Source organism: Lepidochelys kempii, chromosome 1 (assembly GCF_965140265.1).
Source record: "Lepidochelys kempii isolate rLepKem1 chromosome 1, rLepKem1.hap2, whole genome shotgun sequence".
Taxonomy (NCBI): domain Eukaryota; kingdom Metazoa; phylum Chordata; order Testudines; family Cheloniidae; genus Lepidochelys; species Lepidochelys kempii.
In genome coordinates, this window is record NC_133256.1 from 15,436,296 (window position 1) to 15,463,609 (window position 27,314).

At 45.6% G+C, this 27,314-nt stretch overlaps 2 protein-coding genes across 8 annotated transcripts in view; one reads left to right on the plus strand and one right to left on the minus strand.

Annotated features, from left to right (window-relative positions):
* RSF1 (remodeling and spacing factor 1) overlaps positions 1 to 16,000 on the minus strand; it is a 122,854-nt gene extending 106,854 nt beyond the window's left edge. For 3 of the 4 annotated variants that reach the window (XM_073335516.1, XM_073335497.1, XM_073335490.1), the window contains exon 1: positions 5,317 to 5,676. In XM_073335516.1, coding sequence (XP_073191617.1) covers positions 5,317 to 5,515 — 199 coding nt within the window. In that variant the 5' untranslated portion in view covers positions 5,516 to 5,676. Of the gene's footprint in view, positions 1 to 5,316; positions 5,677 to 15,883 lie in introns of those variants that run through there. The other variant, XM_073335507.1, reaches the window with a different exon arrangement.
* AAMDC (adipogenesis associated Mth938 domain containing) lies at positions 5,820 to 26,074 on the plus strand. 4 transcript variants are annotated; one of them, XM_073335608.1, is made up of 4 exons: positions 5,820 to 5,899; positions 16,112 to 16,260; positions 24,040 to 24,135; positions 25,077 to 26,074. In XM_073335608.1, exons 2-4 carry the CDS (start codon positions 16,129 to 16,131, stop codon positions 25,215 to 25,217), a joined length of 369 nt encoding a protein of 122 aa, XP_073191709.1. In that variant the 5' UTR covers positions 5,820 to 5,899; positions 16,112 to 16,128; the 3' UTR covers positions 25,218 to 26,074. The 4 variants fall into 4 exon arrangements, with proteins under 4 accessions (XP_073191709.1, XP_073191688.1, XP_073191699.1 ...); XM_073335587.1 differs by lacking the exon at positions 5,820 to 5,899 and adding an exon at positions 5,968 to 6,023; XM_073335598.1 differs by lacking the exon at positions 5,820 to 5,899 and adding an exon at positions 6,100 to 6,205.
* The last annotated feature ends 1,240 nt before the right edge of the window (positions 26,075 to 27,314 follow it).

Genomic DNA, 27,314 nt, shown 5'->3' on the forward strand with positions numbered 1-27,314 from the left:
TACTTAGAGGCCATCCTACACACCTGAATATGTGAAGAGCAGGGAAGGAAACAAGGACTAGAGAAGAATGTAATCACAAGCAGCAGCACAAAATTTCTACTGAAGTCAAGGTCCCTATACAGTTTTCTTATAGCACTAGTAAGTCCCAATTTTAAGGGCAATACACTACAAACATGTAACTATCATATTTGTCTTCCAAATATCCTTCTTGAAGATTACCAACCTCTTACATCAGTAACTTCTTACCAGTCCACTGCTGGAAGAACATCCAGAGTATTCATTCCTCTACTGATACAGTTTCAATCAAGTACAAATCAAGTATAGTATGGCTAAGGAAGGTTTATAAAGCTGATAATCGCTAACATAATTCAAAACATGCCATTTACACTCATTCATACACCAAGGAGCCTGGCAAACCAGCAAGTCTTTTGCATAGTCATGTGTAAAATTTGATCTCTGTTTTGCAAGCTAACACTACTAATATTTTCATTCACAGGTGATTCAGTGAATAATTAACATTTATACGGACTCTCAAGTATTTGCAAACACAATAGAGAGTATCTGATATTTCTCTGACTAAATACTGTACTAGATATAGTGCTGTGTTCTTACTCCCTTCCAGTCACATGTATTTTTTACATTAAAAACATACCACCATCTCCCTTTTGCAAGGGGAACTCTTAGTAAGACAATGCATGATGTGGTCAATACTGCAAGTAGAGTTCCAGTATGACAAATCATTTCAGTCTGCACAATTTTGCCACTGGAAGCAAAAACAGTTTGCTTAAAAAGGCTAGGTTCTTGAGGTACATTGTAGGATGATCCACAGCTGGTACCTTAGATTTGAGTCCACCCCATCCCCATCCACTAACTACAGTTTATATCAAGTTTAATGAAATTTCCCTGCCTTTATAAAGAATTTATTTATTAACCAATATAGGGTTTCTTTTTAATCGAATCTCAGTGCAAACAAACACCAGTTCACACACTGCGCAGCATCTACACAAGCAACTGCTAAAAGCAGCTATCAAGATTATGGTAATTCTGCTATATATTCCACTCTCCTCTTTTGAAACCAAGCTTTCAAGGTTATAGTTATGATCACAATGCTAGCTGCCTTAGATATAGCATTACAAGAGGGAAAAGCCTTTTAACAAAGACCAAATTATTTGTCTTAGCCAGAGCTGTCGCTAGGGTACGGCGAATCAGGGCAATCGCCACGGGCCCCATGCTTTGGGGGGCCCCCGTGGGCCGAGAGGTGAGGCAGGAGGGCAAGCAGGGTGAGGAGGCAAACGGGGAGGCGAGCAGCAGACTAGCAAGGCGGAGCCCCCCTATTAGAACCTCCCCCTAGCACCTCCTGCCTACTGGTGGGCCCCAACAATCAGCACCTCCCCCTCCCTCCCAGTCCCCACCGTCAGCCGCAGATCAGCTGTTTTGCGGCATCAGGAGGTGCTGAGGGGGAGGGCGCAGCATGCTCAGAGGAGGGGGTGGAACTCAGTGGGGAAGGGGTGCAGTGGAGGCAGGGCCTGGGTGGAGCCAGTGGGGAGCATCCCCCAGCAGATAGACACCAAGTGTCTAATGTCCCGGGCCCCACACATCTAAGGATGGCCCTGGTCTTAGCAGTAATTCACTAAAACACCAGGGGTCTCATTATTTTGTTCAAATAATGTCAACTTCCAAATGAGCCACTAACAGTACAAGTTAAAAAGGATTTTTTTTTTTTTTTAACATATATTTTCTCTGAGAATCAGGCTATTTCCATGGCCACCATTTCACCTCATCATCCTACCTAAATATAAAATAAAACTGAGACAATCATGAAACTGAATTGGCATGTTCAAAACATCCTCATTCAATCACATTGTTTGTCATTATGTCCCATCCTTCACCTGTATACTGTAATATAGGAAGAAGTCAGCTCTTTGGGGAAGGCCTTGTCTTAGTACTTGCCTTCAGAGCACTTAGCATACTGGTGGTGCTATGTAAATTAGAATATCTAACCAGATCAGACTACAAAAAGAAAGCTATTAATACTTAGGTATAGAGGTGATCAATATATTTCTTGATATAGTAAAATACAGAGGCAATATAGTACTGCACAAAGGCTGACTGAGCAGTAGTAACTTTTTAAACTTCAACAGTAACATATCAGAATCAATATTATTTGATAGTCAACTAGGCAACTACCAAATCTCTCCTCTGCACCCCTAAATCATCCTTTTTTGATAATGGGAACAGAAAGTAGAAATTATACCTTGCTTCCTTAGAACAAAAGTACCGATAGCTTGTCCATTCTCACTCATTAGCAGGAAGGATTTTCTTGATTGCTTTTATAGAACTACAGAATGTAGAACAGTTCATTCTTGAGTTCATATAGAATTGTTCTACCTGAATCTTTGAATAAAGGTTTGTATGTAATATAATGAAAAATAAATGGCTTAAACAAGTTTTACACATATGCTCCAAAAGGCTCTGTGTCTTAGGCCATAAGCCTATGAAAAATTTCAGCTTGGAAGTAATTTTGGAGAGATTTGTGATAGAGTGCTCACTATGAAACTACAGCATCACTGTTAATACACCAATAGAACTCCCAAATGTGCAGACAAGACATTTTGCCACTGTTTTTTCCCTATGAATTTTTTTGCTTTCTTCTCTCCTTTTTGGTGGGGGAAGGATTTAGTAGTAAGTGTTAAAAGCGCCTGAATTAAGACAGCAGCAATGTTTACATTAGGAGGTAAGGGTATGATTCCCAGCTCGTGTTAGACATATTCACGCTAAGTCTCCTCAAACCAGAACACTGTGGATACATACTAACCACGACTAGCCCGAGCTGCCACTCGCCGCTGCCTATGCTACCATGGCTACTCTACTATTCTTAGCCCGCTAGCAGTCCTGAAGCTAGTACAAGTACATATAATGTGAGTGGGGAATCCCCCCTTAGCACTTAGTGTAGAAATAGCCTTTAAGACACTATCAGGTTGGTTAGGGCCAAAACCAGGTTTTGTAAAAACTTCCTAAACACAACCCATTAGAACTGTTTGGATTTAAATATTCACTCCGCACTATTGTAAACCTCAACACTGCACAAGTGTGCTAGTGCATAAAAAGTGAAACTGATTACACATTTAAATTAACCAGCTTAATTTTTGCTACCCAAGCTGAATTGCATACAGTAAACAAACAGCAAGTATTAGGGGGAAAGGATTAACATTTTCCAGTTCTAACAGTCCATTTAGTAACAGGCAACAAAATTTGTTTTACACTTATGTCATTAAAAAAAAGGGTTTACAAAGGCTCAAAAATAATTTTATAAAATAATGGACATTAAATTTAGTCTTCACAACAGTGTTACAGAAAATATACAGATGCATCTTTTGATAAGATAAAATAGTACAACACACGCAGAGGACAATAGTCCTCACAAATGTAGTTCAAGGGTTTGTTTTTTCCTTTTGTCATATAACCACCACACAAGCTTTCCCAAAAACCCTAAAAGATGGTCATCTAAGCTTTTGTTTTCCATCTCCACACATTTCCTTCCCTGAAAGACAGCGCCACCATAAACATGAGCACAAGCACCTTTTAACCTTGTCTGAATAAATGTCCCAAAAATAAAAAAAGTTAAGATAGTGTTTTTAAGTGTTCAAATTTCTTTCAATGTTGGGTCACACATGAAAAATATTTATTGGTTTGCTTCCCATTCTTCCTTCAGATCTAAGGGACCAGGAGTGGGTTGAAATAATGTAACAACGTCTTATAGATACAATCCAATATATAAACTCTCCTGTAAGACACAGCTAGAAGCTTTCAATTAATAAACTATAAAGAAAACTCTTGGTGATTATCACTGTCTATTAAAAAAGTGTTTTACTCATGCAATTAAAGACTATTGTAAGGTTAAAAGTCAGTTTATACAGAATTTACAAGATCTTAAATTAGAACTGAAAACTTTAAATTTGATTTTTAATTTTCAACACAAATGCTATTAGTTTATTTTTTGTACTTCAGTCAGATTGAGCATAGTGCCTCTTTTTAAAAATATTCCTTTACATACTAAAAAAAAAAAACCACACTGAAGTCTTGGGGAGGTAGGAACAATTATTTTATTTGAGAAAGTAGTAGTGTAGGCTGCAAGACCCAGGCAATGGCCACTGCATTTAGAAGTGTCTTGTTTGCATGAAAAAAAAAAAAAAAGTGATACTGGACATGTAAAGGAGGTAGTAAATAAATGAACCTTGGCTGGTGTTTTGTTTTGTTTGTGGGTGTCATAAGCATACAAATACAATGTTTGCACTGCATGAGCCAAGAATTCTCAAGAGAGCAGACCGATGCCGTGGACCCGATTTACAATATATGCACATGGAAGGGGCTCTATGGCGGGGGGCTGTTGGACCAGCAGCAGCCCCGAGCTGGGATTCTCTAGCAGCAGGAAGTTTCTATGGGGCCGGGGGAGCATGCGCCTTGAGGCTCCTCGTCTGTCTCTATGTGGCAAGAGATCACAAGTAACCAGCACCGCACCAATAATAGACAGAGACCAAGAGCAACAAGCACCTTTCCTTTCGGTATCCGTGCGTCTCTCCTCCCCCCGGCTTTTCTGCTGCTCTGCCCTGCCCCCCTCCCCCGCCATCAACCTCACACGTCAGGGACCGGGGAACAGGGGAGTCCGGCATCCCAAACATGTCAACAGCCCATTCCCTGCAGCCTGCTGGAGGGGGGACGGGACGGGGGGAGACCGGCGTGAGCGAGGAGCAGCTTGAAAGACAGGGGAGCGCGTAACCCTTCCCTCGGCCGGTCCAGGTGGGGGGCGGGACTCGCTTAGCCCCCAACCCAATAGGAAAATCACACACCGGGGGGGGGGCTGCAACGTCTGCACGGGGGGGGGGGGGTCTGGTCTCGCCTCTCCCTCACACAGAGCCCGCAGGGGCAGCAGCACACGGGGCCCGACCCCTGTGGGGGGGGAGACCCCCCCTGAGGGGAGGGGGTAAGCCCCACGGGGAAGGGACTCCCAGCCCCCACAGGGCCCAGCGGGAGGGGGCAGGCGCCGGAATGAGGAAGCTCTCCCCTCACATACCCCTCCGGTGGGGCTGGGGAAAGAAACCTCCCGCCCCAGCGGCTGCTCCCCCTGGACCCGGGAGGGGGGGGGGGTAAGGACACAGCAGAACTCTCCCCTCCCCCACCGCTCCACTCCGGGAAAGCCAGGCTCCTCCTTCCCCTCGGTGCGCTCCTCCCCCGGGGCCACGGGCGGGGGGGGGGGATAGCCCCAGCCCCCACCCCCCCCGCCGGTCTGTGAGGGGTGGGGGCGTCCGGGCCGCTTACCCTGGTCGCCGGGCTCCTGCGGCGGCTGCAGGACGCGCTCCAGCTCGGGGAAGGGCAGCTCGGGCAGGTCCAGCAGCGCCCCGTAGCGCTCCAGGAAGGAGCAGACCACGGCGAAGTTCGGCCACGAGCCGGGGCAGCACGGGCCCGGCGGGGGCGGGGGAGGCGGAGATGGAGCCGTAGGAGCCGCCGCCGCCGCCATCTTGGACCTGAGGATGGAGAAGGAGACGGGGAGGGAAGAGAGGGGGGCGCTGGCGAGCCGCGCTTGGAGGACCCCGCTCCCCGGCGCCACGATCCCACAATGCAACAGGGGGCGCCGGCCAGAGCGGCCCTACCCGCCTTCTCCCCTGCCCGCCTCGTGTGACACGGGAACGAAAACAAGGCGGGGGCAGGAGGGAGGATGGGAGGGGGGGCGGGGCCGGAATCCGAGGCAGCCAATCAGATCGGGACGGAGGAGTCGGCTCTTGTTACTCTCCGAGCGCGGGGGGCGCGGCCTGTGTCGGGGAGCTGGCCAATGAGCGGCGGAGGGAGGGGCGGGTCTCCCCCCCCAAGGGCGCAGCGGCCTCGCGGCAGGGGGCGAGCGGAGGTGGGCCTGCGGCGTGAGCGCGGGCCGCTGGCGGGGCGCTGCCAAGGGGGCGGGGCTGCCCGGGGCGGGGGCGGGGGCTGGCTGGCTGAGGGGACAGTAAACACACCGCCGGGGGCTGGGAGAGGTAAGAACAGGCCCCCGGGAGGTGGGGCGCGTGCGCCTATCCCCGTCCCTCAGGCAGGGGCAGAGGTGAACGGGCCGCCCTGGGGTGGGGAGGGGGGTGTAGGAGCTTCCTTCCCGGGGGCGGGCGGTCGGTCGGTCGGTCGGTCAGACAGACGCCCTGCGCGTGGCTTTGGAGGGCGTGAGGTAACTGGCGTGTCTCTGGGGTGGGGGGTAAATTGGACTCTTCCCCAGAGTGGGGGATAAATGGGGTTTCCTTAGAGGGGGCTGGAGGGGTAAATGGGGTTTCCATAGAGGGGGCTGGGGCGGGAGGGGTAAATGGGGTTTCCACGGGGGGGGGGGCGCTGAAGGGGAGGGATTTATGGGGTTTCCCCCTCAGGAGGAGCCAACTGTCACAGAATCTGCCAGTGCCAATGTTCCATCCTGTTTCCAACATTCCATCCGGTCTTCTGTTACAGAGATGTCACCCCCCGCCCCCCCCCCCAAAAAAAAAAACATCTTGCTTGCTGCGAGCCTGATTCTGCCACCCTCATGCTGGGGTGTGTTCTACTTAGCTGGTGGGGCTACAAGCAGAGTAAGATATGATTATAAGAAAGGATAGTCCAGTGATTAAAATGTAGCCTTACTTATGGTCATGGCTATTTTTAGTAAAAGTCACAGACAGGTCATGGGCAGTAAACAAAAATTCACAGCCCATGACCTGTCCCTGACTTTTCCTAAAAATATCCATGACTAAAACTTGGCGCAGGAGCTGCCTGGGACCCCTGCTGGTGGTGGTGGGGGGCAGCATGCAGCCCAGGACCCCCACCGGTGCTGGGGGAGGGGACAGGCAGCAATGCAGAGCCTGGGACCCCACTGGTACTGGGGGGGGGGGGGGGCGGGTTGGCGGTGCTGGCAGGCTGCATACCTGCCTCTGTGCCTTCCCCCTTTTTCCCCCAGCAGCAGCAGACTTAGTTTGGGTATGGTAGGGGGCAGGGGCATGGGACAGGGTGAGGAGGGCTCTGGGCTGTGATTACCTGGCTGGGAGGCTCCCTGGAAGTAAAAACAGCCCCCTCACTCGGTTCTGTTCTTGGCAGACACGTGGCCAAGCAGCTCTGCACACTGCCTCCACCAGTACGCACCGCGCCGCAGCTCCCAGCCAGTGGGAGCTGCGAAGCCAGCACTCTGAGCGGAGGCAGTGTGCAGAGCTGCCTGACCCCACCTCCACCTAGCAGCTGAGCAAGGAGGATGTCACCACTTCTGGGAAGCCCCCCAAGTAAGCACCGCCCAGAGCCTGCCTCACGCCATCCCATGCCCCAGACCCTCCCCCTCCCACACCCAAACTTTGCTGCTGTGGGCACAGTGGCCTGAGACTGTCCCAGCAGTCCAGGTGCCTGGCTGCTGCAGAAGTCACAGAGGTCATGGAATCTGTAACTTCAGTGACAAACTTGCAGCCTTAATTATAAGTATGTTCAATAAATAGTTATTGTGCATAAAGGTGGCAGAATCAGATGTTAGTTAAACAGCAGTAGAAAAAAGAATGTATGTTCCTTCTGCTTTAGCAACCTATCATAGCTGCTTGAATGCACCTATAATGGGCAGTTGGCTGATTCCCAATAACTAGGCTCTTTTTCTGGGTGCTGACATTCAGATACACTGCTTAGGATGCAGTAAGAAGGGACTATTTTCTCCCAGATGGCCCCATGGGGACATTGGTTCTTGATCAGTAATACTGTCGCTAGACCATTACCTCGAGGACAGGTCCAGGATTCAACTTGCTAAATACCAAATGTGTGATTGTCCTAAAATTAGTACACACCATCAAATGTCAGAGGAAGGAGACAGAAATTAGTCCCATGTATCATTCCAACAAGATATTTTAAATAAGTTTCAAGAATTAATTTGTGTTTTATCCTCCCCATACAGGGCTTTATGTAATCTTGCCCCACTGTGTTTCTGTTCTTGATTCTCCCATTACCCCCACCCCACTCCATACACTCCTCCCAGTTCTTTGTCCTTCACTTCTTTTTACCATTCTCAGCTTTGTGCCTTCTGTCATGATCCCCTTATGCCTGGAGCAATCTGATCACTAGTTTACTTTCTCCGGATTAAACAATGAAGCTAAACTAATCATTTCCTAAACCAGAACTTTTTGATTCTTAAACACTAAATCTGCCGCCTCTTCTGATCCCCTTCTTTTCTATAATTTAATCCTGGCCCCCCCCATTCCCTATATAACTGTCCAATCATTGTTTTTGATATAAACCTCCCATAACCCTGACTCTTAACGGCTGCACCATCTCTACTGTTCCCTTTTTACAGGTGCATAAAAAAGTCACCTTATCTCACCTATTTATCCACCCCTCTCTCAGCAGTCTTGAGGAAATATTATTGTCCTCTGATCAGAGCTTACAAACTGCTCTCCTCCATAGTCAAAACTCTTTGATGGTGACTGACTCCTTTGTTCTCATCCTCCTTGATCTCAGGCCAGACTTGGATTTTTATGAACCCCTTTGCTCTCCTACACCATCTCAATGCACAGTTATCTCTGATTCCCTCCTGCCATACATACCTTTCTGATCACTCTGCCTCTTGTTACTCTGCACCAAGATCTAACTCCACTGGGAGTTAGGTGCCTAGTGTTGGATCATATTAAAGAAGTTCTGTATTAAAATCACAAATGAGTTTGATTCCCCATAGTTTAAATTCCAGGGTATTACTAATTAAGAGATCTCTTGGTTTTTGGTACTGTTTCTCTCCCTCTATGTGTGAAACTTGCAAGTTGCTAATTGTGTTAGTACATTCTAAGACAAAAAGGAAAGGAGTACTTGTGGCACCTTAGAGACTAACCAATTTATTTGAGCATGAGCTTTCGTGAGCTAAAGCTCACTTCATCGGATGCATACCGTGGAAACTGCAGAAGACATTATATACACACAGAGACCATGAAACAATACCTCCTCCCACCCCACCCCACTGTCCTGCTGGTAATAGCTTATCTAAAGTGATCATCAAGTTGGGCCATTTCCAGCACAAATCCAGGTTTTCTCACCCTCCGCCCCCCCCCCCCCCCCCAAACTCACTCTCCTGCTGGTAATAGCCCATCCAAAGTGACAACTCTCTTCACAATGTGTATGATAATCAAGTTGGGCCATTTCCAGCACAAATCCAGGTTCTCTCACTCCCTCACCCCCCTCCAAAAATCACACACACAGACTCACTCTCCTGCTGGCAATAGCTTATCCAAAGTGACCACTCTCCCTACAATGTGCATGATAATCAAGGTGGGCCATTTCCAGCACAAATCCAGGTTTTCTCACCCCACCACCCTCATACACACACAAACTCACTCTCCTGCTGGCAATAGCTCATCCAAAGTGACCACTCTCCCTACAGTGTGCATGGTAATCAAGGTGGGCCATTTCCAGCACAAATCCAGGCTTTCTCACCCCCCCCCCTTCCCGGGGACACACACAAACTCACTTTCCTGCTGGCAATAGCTCGTCTAAACTGACCACTCTCCAAGTTTAAATCCAAGTTTAATCAGAATGTCTGGGGGGGGGGTGTAGGAAAAAACAAGGGGAAATAGGCTACCTTGCATAATGACTTAGCCACTCCCAGTCTCTATTTAAGCCTAAATTAATAGTATCCAATTTGCAAATGAATTCCAATTCAGCAGTTTCTCGCTGGAATCTGGATTTGAAGTTTTTTGTTTTAAGATAGCGACCTTCATGTCTGTGATTGCGTGACCAGAGAGATTGAAGTGTTCTCCGACTGGTTTATGAATGTTATAATTCTTGACATCTGATTTGTGTCCATTTATTCTTTTACGTAGAGACTGTCCAGTTTGACCAATGTACATGGCAGAGGGGCATTGCTGGCACATGATGGCATATATCACGTTGGTGGATGTGCAGGTGAACGAGCCTCTGATAGTGTGGCTGATGTTATTAGGCCCTGTGATGGTGTCCCCTGAATAGATTTGTGGGCACAGTTGGCAACGGGCTTTGTTGCAAGGATAAGTTCCTGGGTTAGTGGTTCTGTTGTGTGGTATGTGGTTGTTGGTGAGTATTTGCTTCAGGTTGCGGGGCTGTCTGTAGGCAAGGACTGGCCTGTCTCCCAAGATTTGTGAGAGTGTTGGGTCATCCTTCAGGATAGGTTGTAGATCCTTAATAATGGGTTGGAGGGGTTTTAGTTGGGGGCTGAAGGTAACGGCTAGTGGCGTTCTGTTATTTTCTTTGTTAGGCCTGTCCTGTAGTAGGTGACTTCTGGGAACTCTTCTGGCTCTATCAATCTGTTTCTTCGCTTCCGCAGGTGGGTATTGTAGTTGTAAGAAAGCTTGACAGAGATCTTGTAGGTGTTTGTCTCTGTCTGAGGGGTTGGAGCAAATGCGGTTGTATCGCAGAGCTTGGCTGTAGACGATGGATCGTGTGGTGTGGTCAGGGTGAAAGCTGGAGGCATGTAAGTAGGAATAGCGGTCAGTAGGTTTCCGGTATAGGGTGGTGTTTATATGACCATCGTTTATTAGCACCGTAGTGTCCAGGGAGTGGATCTCTTGTGTGGACTGAACCAGGCTGAGGTTGATGGTGGGATGGAAATTGTTGAAATCATGGTGGAATTCCTCAAGGGCTTCTTTTCCATGGGTCCAGATGATGAAGATGTCATCAATATAGCGCAAGTAGAGTAGGGGCTTTAGGGGACGAGAGCTGAGGAAGCGTTGTTCTAAATCAGCCATAAAAATGTTGGCATACTGTGGGGCCATGCGGGTACCCATAGCAGTGCCGCTGATCTGAAGGTATACATTGTCCCCAAATGTAAAATAGTTATGGGTAAGGACAAAGTCACAAAGTTCAGCCACCAGGTTAGCCGTGACATTATTGGGGATAGTGTTCTTGACGGCTTGTAGTCCATCTTTGTGTGGAATGTTGGTGTAGAGGGCTTCTACATCCATAGTGGCCAGGATGGTGTTATCAGGAAGATCACCGATGGATTGAAGTTTCCTCAGGAAGTCAGTGGTGTCTCGAAGGTAGCTGGGGGTGCTGGTAGCGTAGGGCCTGAGGAGGGAGTCTACATAGCCAGACAATCCTGCTGTCAGGGTGCCAATGCCTGAGATGATGGGGCGCCCAGGATTTCCAGGTTTATGGATCTTGGGTAGTAGATAGACTATCCCAGGTCGGGGTTCCAGGGGTGTGTCTGTGCGGATTTGATCTTGTGCTTTTTCAGGGAGTTTCTTGAGCAAATGCTACACCACCCTTGTTTTTTCCTACACCGCCCCCGCCCCCCCCAGACGTTCTGGTTAAACTTGGATTTAAACTTGGAGAGTGGTCAGTTTGGATAAGCTATTGCCAGCAGGAGAGTGAGTTTGTGTGTGTGTCCCCGGGAAGGGGGGGGGGGTGAGAAAGCCTGGATTTGTGCTGGAAATGGCCCACCTTGATTACCATGGACATTGTAGGGAGAGTGGTCACTTTGGATGAGCTATTACCAGCAGGAGAGTGAGTTTGTGTGTGTATGGGGGTGAGGGAGTGAGAGAACCTGGATTTGTGCTGGAAATGGCCCACCTTGATGATCACTTTAGATAAGCTATTACCAGCAGGACAGTGGGTTGGGGGAGGTATTGTTTCATGGTCTGTGTGTGTATATAATGTCTTCTGCAGTTTCCACGGTATGCATCCGATGAAGTGAGCTTTAGCTCACGAAAGCTCATGCTCAAATAAATTGGTTAGTCGCTAAGGTGCCACAAGTCCTCCTTTTCTTTTTGCGAATACAGACTAACACGGCTGTTACTCTGAAACCTGTCATTCTAAGACAGAATGTGTTCTCAAAGCAATCCTTTGTAACAACTACTCACACAGAGAGAGACTCAAAGCAATACCCTGTAACAACAGAAACAGTATCCAGAGACTCCCCGCCCTTTTGTTGTATTCATCTCGCTTTGTTAACAATTGTGATTAAAATAGAGATAGAGGATGTATGTGGATGGATGCTTGGTGTGGATAATAACTGAATGATCAGGGAGGTGCCAGCCTAAGAATTCAGTGTCCATCGGCTGAAGAAGGTGTCAAGTGGAAATAACCAGAGGACCCCCGGAGGGCAGACTGGAATCCACCCAACAGCTTCACGAATGGGACAACCAAAGAACAAGATAACATCTGGCAGTACGGAGCCGACAGAAATGTGCCATCTGCTGATTGATTCAGCAACAGCATGATGAAGCAATTCCCATAGACTGGCAGAGGAAGAAATTCCTATAAAAATGGACTCTAGAAAGTGAGAACTTTGGGGTCTGATTCTGCAAACCAACTTCCAGGAGCGTCAAATGAGCATCTGACAAGGCCCTGCTCCCTCCTCATGTCCAGGCCACCTGGCCAGTGGCTTGGCATGAGCAACTCTAAGGCTGGTAACTATGATAACAACCTTGCAGAACCTGAGTGTGTGTGTGTGTGTGTATGAATGTGTGAATAAATATGAAATTGAATGGAATGTTATAGCTATAATTAATTGCTTACTATGATTCTTTCTGTATTCACAATAAATGTGGCATTTTGCCTTTTTCCCTTTAATAAGATCCTGCTTTTTTAATTTTATTGGTATAACACCAGGTGCTTTTGAAAATCCCATTTGGCATCTAGCCGCATATTTAGGTGCCTAAGTAACTTTAAAGATCTGGTCCCACACCTCTTCTTTGGAGTTCCACTAGATTTAATTCCTGGCCCATTGCTGTTTTCTTTCTATTTTCTTCTTGTGTGAACTTCTGTCAGACTAAATGTACTTGCCACTATTATGCTGATGTTACCAACTGTTCACATCCTCTGATATTTCTAATGATTCCTTCCTGTCCACTGTCTCTGCCTGTTTTGAATATGCAGAACATGTGGTTTCATCTTAACCTACTTTCTCAATGTCTCAAAGACCGTGAAAGGGCAAGAAAAGCATCCCCAAGCACAACTCCATTTCCCTCCTTGACTTACGTCTCCTGCCATAACCTCTTACATTGCCTCCACACAGTCTGTAACCTAGGCATCATCCTTGATTTTAAGTCTCTCTCTTCCTATATTGCCTATGTTTGCTAATCTGCCTAACTTAATCAGCTCCCTAACACTGCCCCTGTTATGCATGTCATGGCTGGAATCCTCATCCATTCCTCCACTACCTCTTGCCTTGGCAGTTGCAATTCATAGGAAAATAGGAATTGCTATAGAAGATCAGAAGGAGGCCTGGTATCCGGTCTCTGACCTTAAATCAGGAATCTCAAACTCAAATCACCACAAGGGCCACATGAGGACTAGTACATTGGCCCGAGGGCTGCATCACTGACACCTTTTCATATGAAGGTACAAAAGCCCCCCACGGCTCCACCCCTTCCATGAGGCTCTGCCCCTTCCCCAAAGTCCCCACCCCAACTCCGCCCCCTCCCTGCCCCCATTCCAACCCCTTCCCCAAATCCCCGCCTCTTCTCTGCCTCCTCCCCTGAGCATGCGGCTCCCCGCTCCTACTCCATCTCTACTGGACAGCTGTTTGGCAGCAGGAAGCGCCTGGAGGTAGGCAGAGGAGTGGGGATGCAGCGCGCTGGGGGGAGGGGAGCTTGGTGGCCTGCAGGAAATAACTCCGGGGGGGTAGGGGAGGCGCGCGGGGAGCTTGGCGGGCGGGCCGCAGGAAATAACACCACGAGCCGCATGTTTGAGTCCCCTGCCTTAGACAGTACCTCATGTTTCAAAAGAACATACAGGGCAACCCATAGTGGACAGTTAAGGGATAGTTCCCAGAATAATGGAGACATATTCCTTCTAAATATAATTGTTTTTAAATGCAACTTTTAGATACAACTTTAGATGTCCTCATGAACTGTATTAAGCTGTTTACCTCAATGATATCTTGTGGCAATAAGTTCCATAGAGTAATTATTCCCAATAGATACATATTTCCTTTAACTAGTTTTAAGTTTTGTCTTTCAAATTCAGTAAATGCCTCCTTATTCTTATGTTATTGGAAAGGCAAATAGGAGCTCCTGATGTACGTTCTGTATCCCATTCACATCATGTTCTGGCGCTCGATTATACAGACCCAGTTATTTCAACTTCTCTTGCTATGGAAAGTTTTTCATACCCCCAATCACATGTTACCTATCTAAAGAAAACTATAGCTCCATTCTGTATAATCTCGAGCTATTGCAACTCCATAATACTTGTTTCTTAGTAAACTCTCACAAATATTTCATGCAGAAACTCTCCTGTTCAGAGCTAACTTCTAGATGGTCTGCTCTGTAGCTTTTATTCTTTGGTCTGAGTCGGTGAACAGAGGTGAGTGACTGATCTTTTCTGTCTTGAGACTTGTCCTTGTTCTTCCTTTCTTCTTCTGTTGCTGCCTCACTTCACATACCTCTCAGAAATGAAGATTTGAGTCTCCACATGAAAAGAAGCTGGCTCCATGGCATTGATTGCAGACATGTACTGAGAGAACATAGATCTGGTAGAGCTGTAGTGTTATGCAGGGGACATCCCCTGCGAACAAGAGTATCAGGCACTTTGTCCTTAGCTTCGGAAGGAGGCAAAAAAAAAAAAAGTTGTCCTATTATCATGCTATAAGCATAAATGCTGAGGCAGTCTAAAGCCTTTGCCGACTCTCAAGTAGTAGTGCTGTTTGCTCTTGATGTGACATTTGAGGCAGCAAACTCAAATTCATTCTTGGCAGTCAAAGAAGAGTATCTACTGTCTGTCTGGTGTCATAGTTTGCCTTGGTGTATGTAAGGGGGGAGAGGGGCTGTATTGCAAGGTTACTGTAATGTTATTTGAGCCTTTGTGCAAATGTTAGCAGGTTTTTCCTTAAGATTTTCCAAGAGGACTGAAAATCTGTTAATCCAGAGATTGCTCTTTTGTGAGGACTCTTTCATTAATTAGCAACACCAGGCTTTCTGTAGTGGATTTTGCTGTTGAATTTGAATAATTTAACACAACTTCAGGATGGGGAAATGTTTCTCTGGGTGGAAATCTGGATAGACTAGAGAAGAGAATGTAGTTTTTAAGTGGGCGGTTGAATTCCATACATTTAATTAAGGGGCCTTTTAACTATTCACTTTATAAAGAGAGTCCACTCTTCAGATTAGTTGAAACAGAATGAACAGAGCTCTCTTCAGTGCAGAGATAGCATTTCAATAGAAAACTGGTTGTTTTCAGCCCACCCCACTCGCGAACTGAAGGACAGAAAAACAAATCTCTAGGATGGTGGTCTAATGTCTATCAAGCCAGTCTAAAGCATTTCTGTTTACCTGCCACCCTATCATCTGTGTGATGAGCTGAGGTCTGGTGGAAGATTCATATCAGAGATCCATCTCTGGTGCTGTAAAGACAGTCTGGCTCCCCCTCCCTCCCCCACCGCCCTTCCTGGTTTCGTGGGAAAGGGAGCATTTTGTTCCTTTATAGTATCTTCCACTGTCCCTGATCACTGCCTGTATCAGACTGTGATGGGTGCATTAGAAATGCCTAAAGTAGACTGACAAAAGAATGGTGTAATAGCTTTCGGCCATCCCTTCTCTGCAAAATGACCCCACACACAAGCGGGAAAAAGCGAGGGTGGAAGAAACAATCCAGTACGCAAACATTCTTAAAAGTTAGTCCTTTGTATAGCATACAGTTGTCTTTCCTTGTTCTACTGAATACATTTGAACCTTGATTTAAAACTAACAAGGCAAGTATCTTGCATTTTATCTTCCTCCTCCAGCTCATCTTAGGCACCATAACCATCTATCTAAGTGTTGATATTACCATAGTATCTGAGCATCACCCAAGAATTTATGGCTTTATCTTTGCAAAACCCCAGTGAGATAGAGAAGTAGTATCATTCCTGTTTTACGGATGGGGATCTGAGACACCAAGAGGTTAAATGTCTTACCCGAGGTCCCAAATGAAGCCATTGCCAGAGCTGAAGACTGAACACACATCTCCTGAGCCCCAATCCAGTGCTCTAACCACAAGACTATCCTTCCTTCCTTCCTCAGCACTCATTGTGAATAACATCTATATTTACTTACATTTCAAGCTCCTCAGGGCATGAACACTTATTTTTCTGATAAGCGCCATACATGTTATGGTGCCATGTAGATAATGTTGTTTATTTCAGACCTTTTCAATTTGACGATGTCTTCTCCTGAAATCGCTTCCCTTTCTTGGGGTCAGATGATGGTGAAAGGTTGTTCTACAACTTATAAGGACTGCAAAGTGTGGCCAGGTGGGAGCCGAACCTGGGATTGGAGAGAAACGGGGACAAATGTAAGTACATTGCATCCAGAACTGGACACAATACTCCAGTTGAGGCCTAATCAGTGGAGTAGAGCATGGAGAATTACTTCTCATATCTTGCTTAAACACTCCTGCTAATACATCCCAGAATCATGTTTGTTTTTTTTACAACAGTGTTAAACTGTTGACTCATATTTAGCCTGTGCTCCACTATGACTCTCAGATCCCTTTCTGCAGTACTCCTTCCTAGGCAGTCATTTCCCATTTTGTATGTGTACAACTGATTGTTCCTTCCTAATTGGAGGACTTTGTATTTGTCCTTACTGAATTTAATCCTGTTTACTTCAGACCATTTCTCCAGTTTGTCCAGATCATTTTGAATTTTAATCCTGTCCTCCAGAGCACTTGCAACCCCTCCCAGCTTGGTATCGTCCACAAACTTTATAAGTGTACTCTCTCTATGCCATTGTCTAAATCATTGATGAAGATATTGAACAGAACTAGACCCAGAACTGATCCCTATGGGTCCATACTCGATAAGCCCTTCCAGCTTGATTGAACCTCTGGGAATGGTTTTCCAACGACTTATACACCCACCTTATAGTAGCTCCATGTAGGTTACATTTCCCTAGTTTGTTTATGAGAAGGTCATGTGAGACCATATCAAAAGCCTTACTAAAGTCAAGATTTACCACATTTACTGCTTCCCTCCTATCTACAAAGCTTTCTTTGACAGGGTAACAAGCCATTAGGTTGGTTTGACAAATCTGTGCTGTTACTGATCACCTATTATCTTCTAGGTGTTTGCAAATTGATTGCTGTTTGAAAACCATACAATTAAAGCAGTGCAACCCCTCTAATGTGGATGCAGTTATATCAATATGAAGTGCTTATACTGCTATAGCTCTTCTGCTATGGGAAGGGAAATAAGTTTATACCAGGATAAAGCATCTTTATCAGGGATGGGCAAACTTTTGGCCCGAAGGCCACATCTGGGAGGGGAAATTGCATGCAGGACCATGAATGTAGGGCTGGGGCAGGGGGTTGGGGTGCGGGAGGGGGTGCGATGTGTTGGAGAGGGTGCAGTGTGCAGGAAGGGGCTCAGGGCAAGTGATTGGGGCACAGGAGGGGTGTACAAGGGGGCTCAGGGCAGGGGGTTGGGGTGCAGGAGGGAGTGCGGGAGTGGTCTCGGCAGGGGGGTTGGGGTGCAGGGTGTATCAGGGAGCTGAGGGCAGGGGGTTGGGGTGCAGGAGGGGTTTGGGGTGTGGGCTTCAGCCCAGCGCTGCTTACCTGGAGTGGCTCCGGGGTGGCAGCGGTGCACACTGGGGCCAGAGTAGGCTCCCTGCCTGCCCTGGCCCTGTGCTGCTCCCGGAAGCGACCTGCACCAGGTCCCTGCTGCCCCTGGGGGACGGGAGGGCAGAGGGCTCCACATGCTGCCCTTGCCTGCAGATACCTCCCCCAAAGCTCCCACTAGCCGCGGTTTCCGGTTCCCGGCCAATAAAAGCTGCGGGGGGTGGTGCCTGCAGGCAAAGGCAACACATGGAGCCCTCTGCCTCCCCTCCCCCGTGGGCCGCAGGAATGTGGGGGTTGACAATCCTGCTGGCCGGATCCAAAGCCCTTCCAGGCCGGATGCGGCCCGTGGGCCATGGTTTTCCCACCCCTGATCTTTATGCAAATATAACCGTGTTCTCAAAGCAGAGGTTGTACTGGTATAACTATATCAGCAAAAAACCCCACACACCCCTAACCGAAAGTTAAATGGGTGCAAAAGTTATGAGTAGACCAGGGCTGATGCTCTTGATCCTGAACCTACAACTATATCTTGTGTGGGTACACACAGAACCCCACTGAAGACAAATGGCCTGGTGCAAACCCAGTTGCAGGCCTGGAGCCCTTGTTTAGGAGCTCAATATAGAATCTTTAGAGAAATTTCTTCCAGCACTGAGTATTAGTTTGATACTTACAGTATACAGCGCCCTTTGTGTAGTGATCTTAAGTGACTGGCAAAGGGGGAAAATGTGGATTAGTAAGCCCCCCCCTTCCTTTTTTTTATTGTGCTACTTTATTATGGAGAAGAAAGGCCTGAGGGTGAGGGGTCAGTTTTGTTTTTTCTTTTTACATTAGAAATTCAGATCTTATCTACCCTATTTTTTCCTTTAAGAGTCTCCGGATGACTGGAGAACTAGAAGGTTTATAATAGTAGAAAAGTCATGCAAATGAAACCTGATTAATTGAGCAGGAAGTGATTTTTAGTTAGACTGTTTCAAACTTGTGTTTTGTTAACACCTACAATATGCCTGGGAGGAATATGCTGTTTATAAAGATTCAAACCAGCACCCTTCAGCTGAAGGCTGAGAAAGCTTTAAGTCCATAGCAGCCTCATCCGAGGACTCCTCCAGCTAAAGCAGGGAAAATAAGATGCAACATTCCTGAAATCTATAAGGTTAAAAAAAAAATACAAGAAAAAACAGACCACCTTTATTCATTATCAAGAAGCAAAAACACACCCATATTTTTCCCTTTGCAGGTCACTTTTAAAGCTCTGCACTTAAGTATTATTTTCCTCTTGCAGATAGGGAAGCAAGCAAGGAGCAATTATGTGACTGGGCTAAGATCATACAGCAAGTAGCAAAAAAAGGGAATAGAACTAAGGTTTCCCAGCTCCAAAACTGCTAGGAAAAGGTTCTCTTTATTTGATTAGCAGACTGGGAACGTTTGTGATAGTCACAACACTTGCCTCATGACCCAGACAAGGGTGTGCTTCCTCTGGGGATGTTTCCATGGCTGGGGCTGAAGCCTGTGCAACAGGTGATGTCATCAAGGGTGCCCCTCGTGCTCTGTGCTCGTTAGAAATAAATTGTTTCCTTTGCTGCTGTGCTGACAAATTGATGCCTTGTAGGTAATTCTCTCCTTGGGAAAACTGCATAACTGGCTCTGTGGGGTTCTGTAGCTTTAAGGACTAACAGTCCCCCTGACCTTAACCCTGGGGGATAAAAGGCAGCCTCCCTGGCTGACTGCACTTCTGTGGCAGCTGCTAATGGGAAAAAAGGAACAGGATTCCTGAGAGGTAGAGTGGAGAACAGAGAACAACAGACAAAGAAATTCTACTGCAGTTTCTCTCTCCCCGAGCCCCCAAATCAGGAGAATTGACTGGGATAATGTATTTGCACCCATGTTAGATCTCCCTCCCCATGAAGCTTGTTTGTTAAGAAACAGACAGCGCTCCCCTCAGAGAATCTTTGTGTAAACAAAAGATTTTTTTTTTTTTTGGATCCTAGGCTTTAACATCTCCAAAGTGTTGATCACAGGCAATGAACCCTCACAAGCATCTAATTATTGTAATTACATTAAACCATATCTTTTCCTTTTGCTTAGGTCTAAATGACTATCGTTAAAGTACACAAAGGTTTCTAGCATACCTCAGAGGCCCATAAGGAATTTTCTCTTTCATAAACACACTTTTTAAAAACGGTTAAATCCACCCAGGTGAGTAGGAGAGGACATTCAAACCTACATAGGCTAAAGGGATGGGATACTCTCTATTTCCCCTGTGGGGGCTAGAGCAGCCTGGTGTTTATGCCACGTTCCTAGCCTGAGGAACTAAAGATGAGACCCAGATGTCACATGGCATTGCAGAATGGGGATGATAATATTGCTGTAACATGGTGGTTTCCTTCACTTGGAACTTAAAGAGCTGGTGAAAAGTTGCCTTTAGCTTGGAAAGACTCCTGCTTAAAAAATAAATCTGACAACTGACAATAACAGTACACAGTGATTAAAGAACAGGGGTGACATGCAATGAAAAGAGTTGTCTGGTCCTCTGTAATACCAAAGATTGGGGAAGGAAGAAACGTAGATCCCCAAACCATCAGAGTATCTGCCAGATGGCGGAGTTGGGAAACTGATGAAACACCAAGAACAATGTTATTAAATTGTAGGCTGATGCTTTGGCCTTAGTTTCTACAGTGAATGGGATATTTTCTGGGAGGGAAGGAATGGTTGCAAGTTAGCAAGTTGTCTGATTACATTTATGTGCCTTTGATAGTGGTCTTCCAGAAGAATTGTTCAAAGATCTGCTACAGTGCTGCCTATTTTGTAAGGAAAGAAAAACATGGTCAGTCACTCGGTCACATTCTTAAAGAATATTTTAAACTCTTTAAAGACTTGAATAAATTAATGGTAACAATTTTCACACTGAAAAGAGCCCATACTATAGCCAAATACAAGGCATAGTTCTTCTGTTTGTGTTTACAGTACATTTACTGCTAACCTTATACAGAAAGAAGCAGCAGGAAAGTTAATGTAGGAAAAACAGTGGTAAAACCTTTGCAAAAGTGTGGGAGGTTTTGGTGTGTGTGTTTTGTTTGTTTTTTGTTATTACAGGGAATGAGTAGATCGGGGGAAATTCACATTTTTTTAATTGTCAAAATCTTCCATAAATATTTTAAGGAGATTAATCTCTTTCATGAAAATAATTGTCTGGATTTAAACATTCCTCTACTAAACATTGCAGCATTAGGATAGTACAGGAGAACTAAAAAATGAAACAGACTATAAACTGAAGTAAAACTGACCGGTATAACTATCCCTACTGAATGAAATTCACAAAATCTACAATATAAACAAGTAGAAAGTTGCATTTAACATTTTCAGTTTTAATAATCTGGGGTTTTGTTTTTTTTTAAAGGTGGGGGTGAATTTTACTCTGTCACAGCTGTGTAATCCTATTGACTTCAATAAGGTTTTGTTGAGTTTAACACTAAACTTTTGCTGTTGTTTTAATCTGACAGTATTAATTTAATTTTTTAGTATGTTAGACGTTAGCTGCCAAACTGAAATACTATATAAATGTGCAGAGGGGCTACACATCCTCTCAGTTTATAGGTGTCTATATAGTATGTTAGCATATCAATCATATGATCAGTTGATGACAATCCTCTTTCACTGGTACATTTAAACTACCTAGAGTATCCTCCTTGTGCAGTGTTGTTGTAACCATGTTGGTCCCAGGCTATTAGAGAAACAAGGTGGGTGAAAATATCTTTTATTGCACCAACTTCTCTTGGTGAAAGAGACAAGCTATCAAGCTTACACTAAGCTCTTCTTCAGGTCTGGGAAAGTACTCAGTGGCCTGATCTACACTACAAAGTTAGGTTGAGGAGAGGTGTCTTATGTCAACCTAATTGTGCATGTCTACACCTAAATTTGTCTCCCGCCGCTGATAGCACCCCTGATGGCAACATATTAACACTACCTCCCTGAGTGTCCTTGTACTAAGATCGCTGCCACAGAAGTGTAGACGCTGCAGTACCTATGTTGACCCTAACAGTCCTCCAGCAGCTGCTCCACAATGCTCAACAGTGACTGCTCTGGTCACAATTGTGAACTCCATTGCCCAGCAGTCATGGAGACTGGAAGCCCTTCGCTCACCCCTTAAAATCCTGTGAATTTTTGAAGTGCTTTTTCCTGATTGTCCAGCTTGACGAGCCCACCTAGCAGCTCCCTCTTGTTGTGTGGAAGTGCCCAGCTGATCGTACTGGCTACATGATCAAGACACACAGTATACTGTCGGCATACCAGAAGGGCAGGGAGGCCAACACTTGATCTGGTGCCAAGCCACAGACTTGCCTGTTTTACAAAGAGCTGCATGCCATATTTGGTGGAGAGCCCACTAGCACCCCGCAGACCACCCTGGGTACCTCAGAGAAGCCTGACATGTCGCTGCTGCAAACAGCAAGGAGGAGGATGGGGGACATGCAACCAGGAAAGGATCGAACTATGCCACGAGCCAGGATCTGTTTGAGACTCCACTACAGTCCAGTCAGTCGAGCACAAGCAAGCAGGGGAAGGAACCTTGGGTTAGTGCGTAAATGCTTTCCCATTACAATAGTGTACTGATGACACCTCCAACTTAACAGGACACGGTTTTTCACTACTTTACTTATACTAGGCGAGGTAGCTGTACAACAAAGAGAAGTAGAGTTATCTGCTTCCTATACCCTTGTAGTTAGGTGGGAGGGGGACTGCTGTACAGAACAGTTTGCTTATGTATCAAGAAATGGCCCTAGCACCCTCCTGAGAGAGCTCGATGTAACTTTTGTGGAGGCACTCTGCAATCCTCTCCTGAAGGTTTCTAGGGATGGTAGCCTCATTTCTTCTTCCACAGTAAGACGCTTTCCCATGCCAGCTGACAATAAAACTTCATTAGGCACCATTGCAGTAAACAGGCTAGCAGCACAGGGTACCAGCTGGCTTCAGGACCCCAGCAACAGCTGTGCGCTCTGCCTTTGTTACCCTCAGGAGTCAGATATTGACTAAAATCACCACAGCCTGTGGAAAACGGTGCCAATATTCAGTGTCATTGCCCTATACTCAGTTCCATGGAACCAAGCAATTCCCTCCTCATTTTCCTTGCCCCTGCCATGCCATACTTACTGTGGCTGGGGCTGTGCACAATCATTCCAAGGCAGAAGTAGCAATGAGCATGTCTTGTGTAAAACTTCAGGAGAGCAAGGGAAGGGAGTTATAAATCTGAACTTTTGTTTTCTGTTGTGATTATACTGACAGTGGCACCTCTGTGTTTTATCTGTACTGCTGGTGTTGCCCTTGTGGGTTTCCCCTCCACAACTGCAGCATGCCTTAGCCAGATAAGGAGGAGAAAAAAAGGAGGACTCAGGCTGCCAGATCCTGCAAGCCAGAGCTATATCAGATTATAAGCAGAGGGCCTGGGGGAAGGGGGTGTGAATATTTCAGGCTGTATGGAAAAGGAAAGAGCAGACAGGAGAAAGGCTCTGGAGTCCTGGCAGGAAAAGGAGAGGGAGATGCACCAGGACATAATGGGGCTTCTCTGGCAGCAAACACAGCTGTTGCAGATTCTTAGGAATCTACAGGTTCAACAGTCGGGCTTGCTTCCCATTGCAGTCCACAGAGAACTCCATTATAGCACCTGACATGTTTCCATTACTCAATTAAATTGTATTGTTTGGGATAATTCATTATTAGTTCCCAACATATGCTGCAGAGTGCCTAGTGGAATTGAAAGCACCCATTTACTTGTTTTTGTATAGTGTGACAAAACTCATAGGCTCAGTGACAAAAACAGTAATAATCAAATGTATAGCAAGCACCACAACATTACATAGGTGCATTGACAGTGTTTCCAGAAATTATTCCTCAAGGTGGCCCATGAAGAGGTTGGCATAGTGGGGAGTCATCCTAGTACCCATGGCTGGTCCCATGGTTTGGACAAAGTGTTTGTTGTTGAATGTAAAATTATTATGGGCGAGAATGAAATGGGTGTTTAGCGATGTTTGAGGTGGCTATCTGGAGTGTTGTCCATTGTCTTGTAGATATTTGAAGCAGGAAGTGAGGCATGTTGGTGTATAGGGAGGTGAAATGTCTGATGGCAAGGATGGTGTTCTGAGGGGGGTTGTTACTGTTGCAGAGTTACTGGAGGCAGTCAGTTGTGTCCTGGAGGAAATTGGCCCTTTGTGGGGGGTGTGGTTTGAGGATTGGTTCTGAGAGTTCCACTGTTCCTTCTATAGTTCCACTATTCCAAGTAAGAGTGCCTTGACCAGATGTGATGGATCTACCAGGGTTCCCTTGTTTGTGTATCTTGTTTGAGTATCCTTTGACTGGCTAGTGTAACATAAAATGGGTGTTGGGAAGAAAGGGATGTCAATTAGTTCTTGTAACGTTGTTACGCTTTGTCTTATAGCCTGGGATACTGCCACTTGAAAATATTGAGATGAAGCGTTGCTGTTTGATGCTCTCAGCATGCAAACTTAGCACTTTTTTCTTCAAACTTAGCATTCTCCAGGTGTGCAGCCAGCTGATCTTGAAGAAGTTGTCAAGAAGGGAGTTAAAACTTTAGTGATTGGTCGTGGCATGAACGAGGCCTTGCAGGTAGGTTTTTGGTCTGACAACCACACCTTGGAACTGCTGATTTTGTTTCCTCTTTAGACAGAGATCATTTTTAACCTTCACAGAGAACAGTCTAGTTCATTTTCAGCCCTGTAATCTGAACCTGTTTTTTTATAAAGCCCAGAAACACTTATGAAAAAAGTTGTAAAAATGGAGAATCAGCATTTTGGGGTTAGAGACATTTGCTGAAAGTAACCTCATTTGATGCCGATACATTGGCAGCCCAGTGTCAAACTGTAAGTGGGTTTACAACCTTCAGGAATAGCAGCAACAATGAAAATCTTTAAACAATGTGTTAATTTTTAAACCCTTAAAACTGTTTGTAAACCAGCTCCCCAGCCTGTTGTAATAATGTCTGTCATTGATTACCCTTGCTAGTAATGGTATAGCCAAGTGTCACTTCAGCAGATGATCTGTATCAGCAGAAAGCTCAAGAAATGTTGATCTTCAGGGAAGCTTCATTCACCATGAGAAGCAGTCCACTAGCTTTTTGAACTTGGTTGGCTGAGCGAAATGGGCAGAGACATCCTTGTAGCACTTTCCATACTTGGGAAGGTCTACATTCTGTTACATGTATTAATTCACAGTCACTTCCACCACTATCTCCTGAATTTTCTCCTAATAGTTCAGTTCAAAATTGTATTTAGGAACACGTTAGAGAAGAAGGAATACAAGATGGATATACTTTAGCTATTATTAGATAGTGAAATAAAATTCCCCTTCTCTCCACTATAACAAATTCAAAGTTTATTCCCAGCATATTACCAATTTGGTTGTTACCACAAGTTTATTTTACTGCCTTTGAAACTAGATTTAATTAAGCATTTTTATGAACAAGAGCAACCAGTACTTGTTTCTTATTAGGGGGTATTGTCTGCAAGGAAAAGAATCTAGCATTTGTTCTTACCTTTTCCTTTCCTCAGGTACCAGCATCTACAGTGGACTATCTCAAGAAAAATGGGATTGATGTGCTAGTCCTGCAAACAGAGAAGGCTGTGAAGGAGTACAATGCACTGGTTGCTCAAGGTGTCAAAGTGGGAGGTGTCTTTCATTCAACGTGCTAATGAATTAAACAATACGGCCCTCTTCCCCCTTAGCCAAAAAGTCTTGTGCCTTTTGACTGAAGAAACGATAGTAGTCAGTATTGTGGATTTATATATGGAATTTAAATGAATCTGATTGCTCACAAATGTTCTTCCATGGTGCTGGATATGGTAGACTATTTAATCATGATTCCCTACGCTTGTGATTTTGACCTAATCCTCTAGGTCTGAAGGTGTAATTCATCCTCTGACCATTAATGTTTGGCCCAGCTGCTGAAGTAAAATATTCACTTTAAAAACCTGTTAGGAAATGATCTGAGACTTCACTTCTTTTCCGATTTGCAATAGCTATTGGATGATCACATTTGGTCAGTACCAACATGTGCCAGTTTTGAAAGCTCCCAGCACATTTTTAAGAGCTGTATAAAAACAGTGAAAAGCTCTGCCTTCCATTGCCAATCCCTTGAGCTGTCCAAACTCTTAGCTGTGCATGCAGAGTGAAATGATGGTGGATTTGCTTCTTTGGGATGAATACTCTTTTCATAATTTACGATTTGTAAATTTTACATTACATGAAATCAAGTCACTGGGAGCTAAAGAAAAGATAGCCTTAATAGTGAGAAAGTGAGCCCTATATTGCGATATGTAGTAGTACACCTCAATAAGGAAAAAAACTAACATATGGTATGAGCAGTGGGATTACTTCAAACCCTGGCTTTATAGTTAATGAAAAATAAAGCTAGTGTGCAGCATACTAGACGAGCTGATCATTGCTAACTAGCTGGGGAATGGCGGGTGGAATATTTAGATCCGGTGCAGACTATCAGTTGAACATTAAACACATGCATAGATTTTTAATAAAAGCTGCAGATTTTAAACCTAATGGTGCCTGTCTTTTTCACTTTTATCTTGTGCTGGACTTACTGTAGCATATGCCCAATTATAAATTATCTGTAAGTGTCATAGAATCATAGAATATCAGGGTTGGAAGGGACCTCAGGAGGTCATCTAGTCCAACCCCCTGCTCAAAGCAGGACCAATTCCCAGTTAAATCATCCCAGCCAGGGCTTTGTCAAGCCTGACCTTAAAAACCTCTAAGGAAGGAGATTCTACCACCTCCCTAGGTAACGCATTCCAGTGTTTCACCACCCTCTTAGTGAAAAAGTTTTTCCTAATATCCAATCTAAACCTCCCCCACTGCAACTTGAGACCATTACTCCTCGTTCTGTCATCTGCTACCATTGAGAACAGTCTAGAGCCATCCTCTTTGGAACCCCCTTTCAGGTAGTTGAAAGCAGCTATCAAATCCCCCCCCCCCCCTTCTTCTCTTCTGCAGGCTAAACAATCCCAGCTCCCTCAGCCTCTCCTCATAAGTCATGTGTTCTAGACCCCTAATCATTTTTGTTGCCCTTCGCTGGACTCTCTCCAATTTATCCACATCCTTCTTGTAGTGTGGGGCCCAAAACTGGACATAGTACTCCAGATGAGGCCTCACCAATGTCGAATAGAGGGGAACGATCACGTCCCTCGATCTGCTCGCTATGCCCCTACTTATACATCCCAAAATGCCATTGGCCTTCTTGGCAACAAGGGCACACTGCTGACTCATATCCAGCTTCTCTTCCACTGTCACCCCTAGGTCCTTTTCCGCAGAACTGCTGCCTAGCCATTCGGTCCCTAGTCTGTAGCGGTTCATTGGATTCTTCCATCCTAAGTGCAGGACCCTGCACTTATCCTTATTGAACCTCATCAGATTTCTTTTGGCCCAATCCTCCAATTTGTCTAGGTCCTTCTGTATCCTATCCCTCCCCTCCAGCGTATCTACCACTCCTCCCAGTTTAGTGTCATCTGCAAATTTGCTGAGAGTGCAATCCACACCATCCTCCAGATCATTTATGAAGATATTGAACAAAACCGGCCCCAGGACCGACCCTTGGGGCACTCCACTTGATACCGGCTGCCAACTAGACATGGAGCCATTGATCACTACCCGTTGAGCCCGACAATCTAGCCAGCTTTCTACCCACCTTATAGTGCATTCATCCAGCCCATACTTCCTTAACTTGCTGACAAGAATACTGTGGGAGACCGTGTCAAAAGCTTTGCTAAAGTCAAGAA